At 36.6% G+C, this 11031-nt stretch overlaps 1 protein-coding gene across 1 annotated transcript; it reads right to left on the bottom strand.

The window, feature by feature from the left end:
• Positions 1-4: 4 nt before the first annotated feature.
• Positions 5-10688, bottom strand: LEO1 (Leo1, Paf1/RNA polymerase II complex component, homolog (S. cerevisiae); the record flags this gene model as incomplete). Its single annotated transcript, XM_009582191.1, has 11 exons — positions 5-123; positions 4000-4097; positions 4370-4556; positions 4853-4988; positions 5583-5717; positions 5987-6081; positions 6425-6509; positions 7883-8028; positions 8754-8848; positions 9598-9702; positions 9963-10688. Coding segments are annotated over 11 exons (1913 nt in total), but the record flags the coding sequence as incomplete, so codon positions are not given.
• Between the last annotated feature and the right edge of the window lie 343 nt (positions 10689-11031).

Genomic DNA, 11031 nt, shown 5'->3' with positions numbered 1-11031 from the left:
TTTTGTGCTTCCTTAATATTAATCGTCATCTTCTTCCTCCTCATCGCTGATCACATATTTCTTATGCTTCTTACTTGCTTTGTCATCATCCTCTGCTTTTCGCTTTCCAGAAGGTTCACCTTCCTAAAGGCAAAAAAGGACAAAAATAAACCAACACACTTCAGGCTAAAATAAAAAACTCAGAAGAACAACAAAAAGACCTCAAAGTCTTTCTCGTAAGAAAAAGAAAATTATTAGTTCTGGTTTTTCCATTTTGTGCTTCTGTGATGCAGGACTGCTTATGTATCAGTACTTTAAGTTCAGTCAACATGGCTACCAGTTGATTCAAACCCCAGCCTGAGAGGGTCCGTAACACAGCTGCAGCTCCATTTACCTCAACGGACAAGCAACCATATCTGCTTCAAACTGATCTATGGCATGGAAGTAATTTATGTCGTAATCTGGATTTATGGCATGTGCAATATCATTCTCAGCAAGTCTTACGAGCATGGGTGATTCCTAGAATTTGTAGTGAATTTTTCAACATGCACAGCTTTCCCTTCAGGCAGCCTGTGTAGCTTTGTTAAGTTTTCAGTCTATTGACACTTGTACTCCCTAAATTAGAGCTACTGAAGCAAAGAAGAAATTCAGTAAGTGGGTAGGCGTTTTGTTTGTTTGTTCATTTAAAAAAAAACCAACCTAAACCACTCTCTGGCATAAAGGAAAAAGACTGATGAGAAACCACTAGTACTGAGAGTCAACATCACAGTTTACAGTCCAAGAAATATAATAGTTTAGGAGGCTTCAAAGCTAGTCAAAGGAACTCAAATCATTGAGTTAATTATTGTAGGTAATACCGTAATGACTTTTATAGGCTGGATGCCCAATTTTTAGCACCTAAATAGAGAGTCAATAGGTTGATTTTTATTCCGTGTGCATTTACACCAGTTCAGTTTAAATCATCCTTCCAAACATTTTAGATCAGAATGCTATGCAAACGTTTAATCAAACTACAATCACTAGTTGTTAATGCAAAACTCATCAATTTTGACATGAAGAACAAGTGGTAACTCAATTATTGTTTAAAAAGAAGAGTGTCTTTAAAAATACTCTCAGGTCTAAGTAGCCTTATCCCTTTTTCCATTTGTTGGTTTTGGTTTGTGATTTTTTTGTTTTTTTCTGGTTTTTTTTGTTTTTGTTTTTGTTTTTTTAAGCAATACATATTACTTGGATTTTAAGAAACAGCAAAGATTAGAGTTCTGAAACTCTAATAATTCATTAAAGTTCTGAAACTCAATGAACAATTTTTTATTCAAAGCATTTTATTCTGTATTAACATATTAACTTAGTACAGTGAGAGTCTCAGTTAGGAAAGAATTTTAAGCATGGAAAACAAATTAGCAGGGGTGGGAATCTCAATGACAGCTTCTTCCTCAGAACAAGCATTCTCTTGTAATCTAGCTAGGCTATTGTTAAATGATTCATCTCCCTGTTTAGCAGAATATCCCCACTAATTACAGTAAAAGTAAAAATACTAGCCGCGTGGTGATAAAGTGTATTAATAATAGATTGACGTTTTCAGTAATAGTAACAAATTGTTATCAGGACAAAGATTTGTGCTGTGTTGTTGATTGACAGCACATAAAAGCAAGTCTGTGTACAAGGAAGTCCATGTTTCACGTATGCGGATACATATTACAAATATGATACTTCCTACGTGGTGACTGAAAGTAAGTAGTTATGTATCAGTATTTTCATAATACTGTAGCACCCCTCTGTGGCCCTGATGGGAATATTACCTTTAAGTCATGTAATTTTAAAATGGAGGCTATTATTCCTCAAGCAGCAGAGAAATGCTGTTGACTAGACCTTTTCTTCTGAGAGACTGGAATTGTGAAGTCCTGACATTGCTATATCATAAACCAACAACTAGTAGCGTCTTATAAATAAACAATTCAATTTCTATTAACAAACACTAGCAGAGCTCACAAAATTACAGTTTTGTCTACATGCCTCACTATTGCCGTCTCCAGGATTACTGTCATATTTTCTGAAATATTAAATTTTCCTCAATATATAATAAAAAGCCAGAATCTATGTCTTTAAAAGAAAAACTAATTTTTACTTCTGCTTCATATTACAATGCCTATTAGTGCAAATACTCCGCTGACAGTTTAAGAGGAGTAGTGTCACAGCAGCAAGAACACGCCTTCAGAATGTAGCAAACATCCAACAGGCTGGGAAATAAGTCATGCCTCCTGAGACGTTTACAGGAAGCACAGTATAGAAATGCAAATCAGAGCAAACTTACTCCTTCAAAAATTAAGATTTCTTACATTATAGAGGTATGTGTCATACTGAAAACTATATTGGTCATTTATGGAATTTCAGCAGCTGTGATTACAGACGTCTGACACGCATTCATTCACTAGAAGGACACATAGCAAGTTACATAGCTACAAAATTACTCTTTTAAGAAGAAATGGGTGTTTTATTACGGAAGGCTCTAAAATTCAAGAATAAGGTTCTAGCCACTTCAGCAGCTATTAGAGTAGCACACTAGATATGACTGCAGGAAACCAACTGAAAGAAACCTTATGGCAATAGCTAAAATAATTCAAACATTTAAAAATAATCTCTTAAAGGAAATGGTGATATAAAGCATTAAAAAATATTCCATAAGCTTATACCGACCAACTCAAACTTCCTTTTTTAAACTTCTGCATGATATTCTATGCATAAACATTTAAATAAAATATAATTTACAGTAAATCAGGACAGGAAGATTAATCAAACTAGCATGCCAGTGTAAAAACATCTTTCATAACTTACAAGGTAGTAATAAGAACCTATTAAGCTGAGTTAGTTTGTATTTATTATTCTGCCACATAGGTGAAGGTGACTATCAGCAGAGCTCAGGTGTGTCCAAACTACCATTCCTAAGCCATGCTTGGCTTGGGAGAAATGCAAGCACAGCTGCAACTCGGGGCTGCACTATGTTATCAACAGCAAGATTACAGCAGTTCAGAACTGGCGAACTGGCGATGTCTAAAAGAAAGCAAACTAATGGGCTACTAAAACCAAGTAGGGCAAACGCCTGACCCAACCCAATTCCCTCTGAACAGGGCAGTGGGAAGCCAGGGAGGCAGCGTCAATTGCCCTTTGTCATGAACTCCAAGATTCCCTCTTCTTTCAGCTTCCCAAGGTACACAGTAAATACGTCCTAAGGCTCTTTGCCACAGAAGTATTTTACAATGAGGAGCAAGGGTCAGGAAAATAGACTACACTGGTATAGCTGATACAGGACTGGTTCCACTTCTAGCACTGGATGAAAATAGTTAAGTTTGAATCTCAGAAATGGTATCTGTCAATTTTGAAAAGTGTTTCAAGTGTGACATTACTTGAAACGAACTAAATCTCAAGACGTGATATACACAAAGATTCACTTGCTTATATCCAGCAGTGATAAATTACAAACCAGTAAAACACAATTTTAGAAGAGGAAACAGCTAACAATTAACTTGATCATGTTTAGCATGATACTTGCGTGATGGATAACGTCTATTTAGCAATGGACATTAACTCTTTTTAACTCGGTTTTTTAACTCTTCTATTTAAAAAGAGCAGAAATAGTATGTGCAAATGCTTCCGCTAGTTCCATAATAAGCAAGAGAGGACCATGTAGCTTAGGAGACAACACTGCACCAGGATTCCAATACTAAGTCTTCTTACTTCTTGCATAATTTTGGTAAAATCATTTTACATAACTCTGCATAAATTTTTCCATCTTTAAATCAGCAGTAACAATAGTGACCTCCTTTGGGAATCACTCAGGTCTATGAACTAATGCAGTGTATAAGAAAGTGGTGATTAATTACCATGGAAAGCATGCCAAGTCAAAGAATACATTCATCACAGCATAAATGAAACTACAAAAGTCACAGCTTTAAAAACTAGATTTAGTGCAGGAAATGTTCCTGACTGAAAATGAGTAGCTTAAGAACAAAATCCTTTTCTTACCTCATCACTAGTAAGTTTCTTTGCCTTGAGTAGTCTTTGTGTTTTATCTTCATCTGAGCCCTCGTCACTGTCAGAAGAGTAGATTCTAGCACGTTCCTCTACAGAGAAAAATGAAAAGACAAATATTTATCTTTATCTGAAATCTGTGAGGAAGAGAGAATATTAAAAATAATTCTCTTACATTTAGTCCCACAAAAAGCTGGCAGAATTTAATCCCAGAGTAAACAAAATAAACTTATATGAACTGAATTCATGTCTCCTCATGTATCAAATGAGCTGGCAAAATACAATCTTACCAGGAGTCTCCTGTGAAATTAATCGATCTAAATCACACAGGCTCTACTTACACGCTGGTAAAGTTTATTATTACCTCTGATACCACCTTTGTATCTGTTTTTGATAGCTGCTAGACTGATGGCATCATCTCCCTCATCCTCTTCATCATAGCGATCAGGTTCTAAATAATTTGCACTCAGACCGCGCTGATGCTGTTTCTCCCGCATTCTTCGCTGCTGAGATTCTCTACGAATGGAAGCTCTCAATCGCTCCTCTTCTTTCTGTCCAAAGAAAGAAGCAATATATAAAGATTGAGGAAAAAAAAATACTGAGGAGCACCTTGTATTCTACTATAGCTTGAAATAATTTCACAGCAATGTAAAGATTGTACATATCCTGATTTTTTTTGTAATCTGTAAGGTTAAGCAAACTGCACCCATGGCTAACAACTCTTGTCTGTAACTCCAAAATACACTCTGTTTTTCATAAAGTCGTAAGATTCAGAAATGTTCAGCTATATTACAGTTGTGGTTTTTTACATTAAATCAGCAGATAAGAGAGTTCCATGCCACAATACCTTAATCATTTCTGTGCGCTGAGACTCTGGATCACGACCTGCCATTGGCAAAATACGAATTTTCTGGGTCTTTGAACATCTATCTGCCAGAGACAGAGTCATCTTCCTGTGAGTGGCACTGTCCGTAGAGTGTGGCCTGTTAAAAAATTGCTATGGGTTAAATACTTCTTAAAGGAATATATCAATTTTTAAAGTACAACGGTAAAGCCAGCGTACTTAAGATTTCAAAGATTCATCTGCACAAAGGTAAAAGCATCATCCTTTTTTTTTATTTATGTGCATTGTCACAGCTACTGGAGCCATCAATTCCTCTCTCAGCAAACCATCTGCAGTCCATTACCAGCCTAAATAATCATCCTCACATCAATATCCCAAATCCCAAGACATATCATCTTGATAGCAATTGTGCATCAGAAGAAAGGTTAATTTCAGGCAATATTAATATTCTTTCTGATTCAGATGAGGACTTGCACTTAAAAATGCAAATTAAAATATATATAAAAAAATACATGTAGCCTACATATTGCAGTGCATAGCATAGTCCCTTTCAAACTGGGACACCTAATTTAGGAAAAATCTTATCAAAATACTGACTTTGGAAAAGAGCACACTCTTATTGAATGGTTAAGCTCTGAAGGTTTATGAACACGTATCTCTAATTTTTATATACTAGTTACAATGCTTAGTGGCAAAAGTAGTATCAACATTTGATATAGAATAGCATGTTTACCTGAAGGTTAACTTTGTCTTGAAAACAGCCTGTCCTTGTAGACCTGTCCCTTGTCTGATAAACAAATGGTTGTGATCTCCCTGTAGTGGCGCCTTGTACACATCAAAGACCTCATTGCCCAAATGGAGAGACATGCTTAAAAGAGATTCATATATCAGTTACCTGATAAAGCCACTACAGTCCATTTTTTGCCTCATTTATAGATGTCTCCTTTTTATATACAGCAAATAATAATATTTCAATCCAAACTAAGCAGAGCATAAAATTTTCAAACCACTGAGACTAAAATAGTTTCTGCTGTGCAGAACTGACACCAAAGTTTGTTGACCTTCCAATTCTGCACGCCATGGCATTTCACTGTAAGAACAACTGTATTCCTTCGACAGCAAAAAGTCCAAACTAACCTTCCATCTGACCATTTGACTATTCGTGCATTACTTTCTCTGATCTCATTCCCTTCCTCATCTCGTCGCATCCGCCATCGTATTGTGTTTTCTACCTGTGGTGAAAAAAACCCAAAACACTTTTTCTAACTCATAGTAAGGAATACTGTGGCAAAATATACTCTATATAGGTCAGGAACTACAGTTAGAAAGGTTAGATAATTTACTGCATGATGCAAAGAAATGAAGGTGAAAGGTATCACTTTTATAGGTGAAATGCAGCTGTCAAGCATTTTTTAAATTTATTACTAAAATGGATCAACTTTTCACACTGCTGAACGGCTCCATACTTTCATAATCTGAACCATAACTCAAAACACCATTCTGAAATACCTGAAACAGACTTTGAAGAAATGTGGCTAGATGAGGGTAAAAGAGAAGGGAAAATTAACATTATACCTTGAGTTTTAACCTAGTTCTACCCTCTTCATCAAGCATCTCCTCATCTTCAAATTCATCTTCATAATACTGGGGATCAAAAGGCCTGCAATAAATTATAATACAGTCTTTATTCTTCTAAAAATTAATCCAGATTATTCTAGAGTTGTGCAAAATAACAGGTGCTTGAAAGGTTTAAATTATACACTGCACACAACAGTAGGCACTGCAGCTGTGAGACAGCCATTTCTGCAGTAATGTCATTTACTGCATTGATTCCACACCACGGGAGGCCTACCCAAGTGTCTTCGCTACTATCAATTACAGCCACTTTAACATTCAGACCCTCTAAATGGCTCTAGCTAAAGAAAGCAAGTCTGCCTCAGAAAATACTGTTTCCTTAGTATCAGGATGATGAGGTCAGGGTTAAGTCTGGAACAAAATATATACAATATTATACAGAGAAAATAAAAATTATCATCTTATAAATGTGGTGAATTAAGGATTTTCTAAGAGCACAATCTTTGTCATTTTTTTATTTCAATCTCAAAACCAAACAAAGGGAAAGGAAGATGAGATTGTTTTTCCTCTCTTCCTTCAAGAAAGCTGGGTGGGAGTGAGCAGGGGAAGGCCATTCCCTAGCCTCCTTCCTAACAGCTCCAGGCTGCTGCAACGGAAAGAAGTGATAAACCGACTCTGCTACTGTACAGTTCTACTTTCAGTCCTGTCTGACCCCAAAGATCCTGAGGGCTTCTCTCACTGATTACAGCCACTAACCGGATTTTTAACAGTTCTTTCCTGAAACAGTCTATAACATGAAAGCCAGGAAGAATGATTTAACTAATGTATAACAGAAACAATGCTATACCGCCAGCTAACAAGACACCTATTAAACAATGCAATAAAGTTGCTTAACAGAACACTTGAAGAGACTGATTTAACAGCAATTTACTAGAACTAAAACATCTCTAATAATTTCTTTTGTTTCTCCTTACGAATTCCAGAAAATTTCTTTAGCTTGGGTTAGGTAAATATGAAAGTGAGTAATCAGACTCTTCATAGTTAAATAGTACATTTAGCACATACAAATAAAGAAGGGTTTATTCTAAAATTCAAAATGATGTTTTTATCACTCCGAAGTGCATAAAGATCCTGTGCATTTGGCTTTCACACCTCTGAGAGCCTGAACCTATGTTTAAAATTCAACTGATAGCATGTGCTTTCAATTAAATCATATTTTTATTTTTAAAGACACGACGTTATTCCATCAAGCTGAAATGCAAGCTCGTAAGAAAATTACTCAGCACTTGATTAGATAACAACAATAGATATTACTATTGACTGATCACAACCACAGGTGTGCAACTTAATGTCAACCATTTTAAATATGACCAACATATTTAATTGTGTTACTAAAACAAAAGCAATATAGGGAAACACTAAAAAACACTATCAATCATGTATTTAGTGTGCAATTACCTGGGCTCCACGCTAAGGAAGTTGGGCAGCTTCACAAAATACAAATCATTACCCAAGTCTGTGTTTACTTTTGGTATTTCTACCTCTATTCTAGTCTCTGGAATAGGCTCTTCTTCCTGCTGTTCTTGACTCAGTCCATTCTCATCCTAATGAAAAAAAGGTGAATAGGAGCATAAGTGAAAGAAGTCTATCTGGCTACTGTTGCTCTAATAAGCACTTACATTTTGCGTGAAGAAAAGTCATCCATATGCACAGAGAGAGATCAGGAAGCTTTGGGTAAAAGAGCTTGCACATTTTTAGTGAAAGCAATCCAATCCAGCATTTTCATATGCCACTAAAAGTGATTTCAAATACCAGTGCAAACTCAAGAGACCAAAGACAGTAAGGAGACAGCAAAGAAGCTGACACACAGTTTTCAGCTAAGCACTGGAGAACAACTGTTCTAAATGGGGAACAACTTTTCCCAGATAAAAAAATATTTTTATGTATTATCTTCAAGACCCAAAATGAAAATATTTGTCGAACAGCTGTACTAAGACACCAAAGACAACTATGACTTTGTATTTTACTTGATGACAATCAAAACTACTCGGTATATTTCTTTCCAGTACAAAAAGTAGAGCAGGGATGGGGGAAGGCAGATAAATGAATCCATCTGATATTGCTATGTGTAAAACTTTAATAATTCTTTTAGCTAACTTTAATAATTCTTTTAGCTAGGGCAAAATTATCTGTAATGCTTACTTAATGCCTTTAGTCTTCTTTTCACTAAAATATTATCAAACTCAATCAGTGTTCTGCATTTCAGAGCGGAACAGCATGTTAATTAAATAATAATTTAAAAAAAAAAAAAAAAGTCAAGCCTACTCACAATGGGCTGTCCTGGAGTTGGTGGCTTGTCTTCTCCATCGCTCCCTGAGGAAATGTCATCTGCACCTCCGAACAGATCCATGACATCTGCATGCTCTTCAGCAGAAAAATTACTATTTTAAAATACACATATAAGCGCACACAACCCCCTACATGCAAGCACACTCACAGAAAAAAAGATTAACACATCCTTCGCTTTTATTACCATTTAAAATTACCTACAAAGGTCAAAAATTGTGAATGTTTATGAAGTACACATTATTCTCTTATCCTGAAAAACAGTTTTCCTTTGTATTTTTAAGCTAAGGATTCAAGATATGTTTTCCTGGAAAGGCTTTATCAAATAAGAGAATCTAGCTGAAAAACGGCAACAGAAGAATCAAGAGCATAAGATCATCCTTTACTCAAGTAAACAACTTAAATATATGTAAACAGCAACTTCATTATGCATTTTGGAGGTTTTATTTCTCAGAAGAATCAACACCTCTTTCTCAGCCAACTAAACATCAGAAAAACCAGTACAGCTTCTCTGGGCTGCTCTGATTAGAGGTATCACTTCTTTCAGTAAAAATGTGTGAAATAACATTTGCAAAAGAAAAGCTCTGTCTCTCATGGAGGAAACTGAAAAACTGACAGAGCTAACTAGAGATAATCAGCAGAAATACAGCGTGTACGTGTACTTCCCCACACAGAATTCTTGCTGTGCTGTTTTATTATTTCCACAGCACTATAGTTACACCGTATAGCAAGCGCTATCAATTTTATCAAGTTCTGCAGCAGATGAATGGTGTGCTTAACATGAGGATAAAATGAACCAAAACCCCACAAAACAACGCCACCATTACCTTTCTGTCCTTCTGTATCACTGTCCACTTCTGAATCTGATGCAATTGGTTTCTTTCGCTTCATTCGCAGAACTTCATCTTCGCTATCGCTGCCCCTTGCAGACTCTACTAAGGAGCATAATTATTCTCAGCAAATTAAAAATTTTGTTCCACGTATTTTAAAATTCTTTTGTATTAATAAGTTGAGTCAGACAAAAAGGAATTCAAAAGTGCTGCATAAAAAAACATTACAAAGATGATTATAGTTGAAAGCTATGTGATTAACGCCTTTACATTGAAGTCTGAATCTTTTCAGGCCAATATAAGCGAAACAATAAAGAGAGATCAAACCAGAAGCAAATCATTACCACTGTATTCAGTCCTACCAGATTTATGCTCTTGGTCCTCCTCATCAGAGTGCTGGGCCCTTTCGTCATCATCAGAGTTCTGCATCTTCTCCTCGTCAGAATGCTGGGCCCTTTCATCATCATCCGAGTTCTGCATCTTCTCTTCATCTGAGACCTGTGGCCTCTCCTCATCATCGGAGTTCTGCATTTTCTCCTCGTCTGAGTTCTGGAGTCTTTCCTCATCATCAGACATCTGCGGCCTTTCATCTTCATCTGAGTTCTGCACCTTCTCCTCATCGTCAGAGTTCTGCTGTCTCTCCTCATCGTCAGAGTTCTGCTGTCTCTCCTCATCGTCTGACTGATCACTTTTGTCCTCCTTGCCCCACTTCTCATCCTCTGAATGTGCTTTTTCAGAACCATCTCCCTCTGAATGATGACTGCCTTCATCTGACCCATGCCCGCGATCATCCTCCTCATCATCATGAGCAGCTTCTGAAACACTGTGCTGGTCCACGTCTGACTGATCATTATCTTCATGCTCAGAATGTCCCGAAGCTTCAGATCGGTTATAGGATCGTTCAGAGTGGTTGTCGCTCCCTGTGTGATGGGATGCCCCTTCATCCTCACTATCGTCTCCAAATAATTCCTTATTACTAGGTTTTATTGCCTCCCTGTCATCATCCTGGTCACTGTCGCTTCCAGAAGCATTACTACCAGAGCCAGCATTCTCCTGGTCGGAATCAGATTCAGATCCAGAATCGGAATCTGCAAAACAAAAATGACCCTTTCAAGAGTTAAACTGTCCCTACAAAGATGCACATAAGATGATAGGCATTGCTTTAAAAAAAAAAAAAACCAACAAAACCCCCCAAAACCCAGAGAGAGAACTTAGAGAGAACTCTAAGAACGAACTATAAAAGTTACTTAGAACAATAAAATAAAATGTCTACTAATAAAGGCACAGCCAATGAAAGACACAATGAAGAATGACGGATGCCACATAAAGTTTCAAACCACAAGCTATTGTCTAAGACTCTGAAGTCACAGAAAGAATAAGCAATTACACAAAAGTAACGAAAATAAGATTTGAAATAATGAGGGCTTAAAA

The sequence above is a fragment of the Fulmarus glacialis genome, unplaced genomic scaffold (assembly GCF_000690835.1).
Source record: "Fulmarus glacialis isolate BGI_N327 unplaced genomic scaffold, ASM69083v1 scaffold43557, whole genome shotgun sequence".
In the NCBI taxonomy this organism is placed as follows: Eukaryota; Metazoa; Chordata; class Aves; order Procellariiformes; family Procellariidae; genus Fulmarus; species Fulmarus glacialis.
This window is presented reverse-complemented; position numbering and strand designations above follow the sequence as displayed.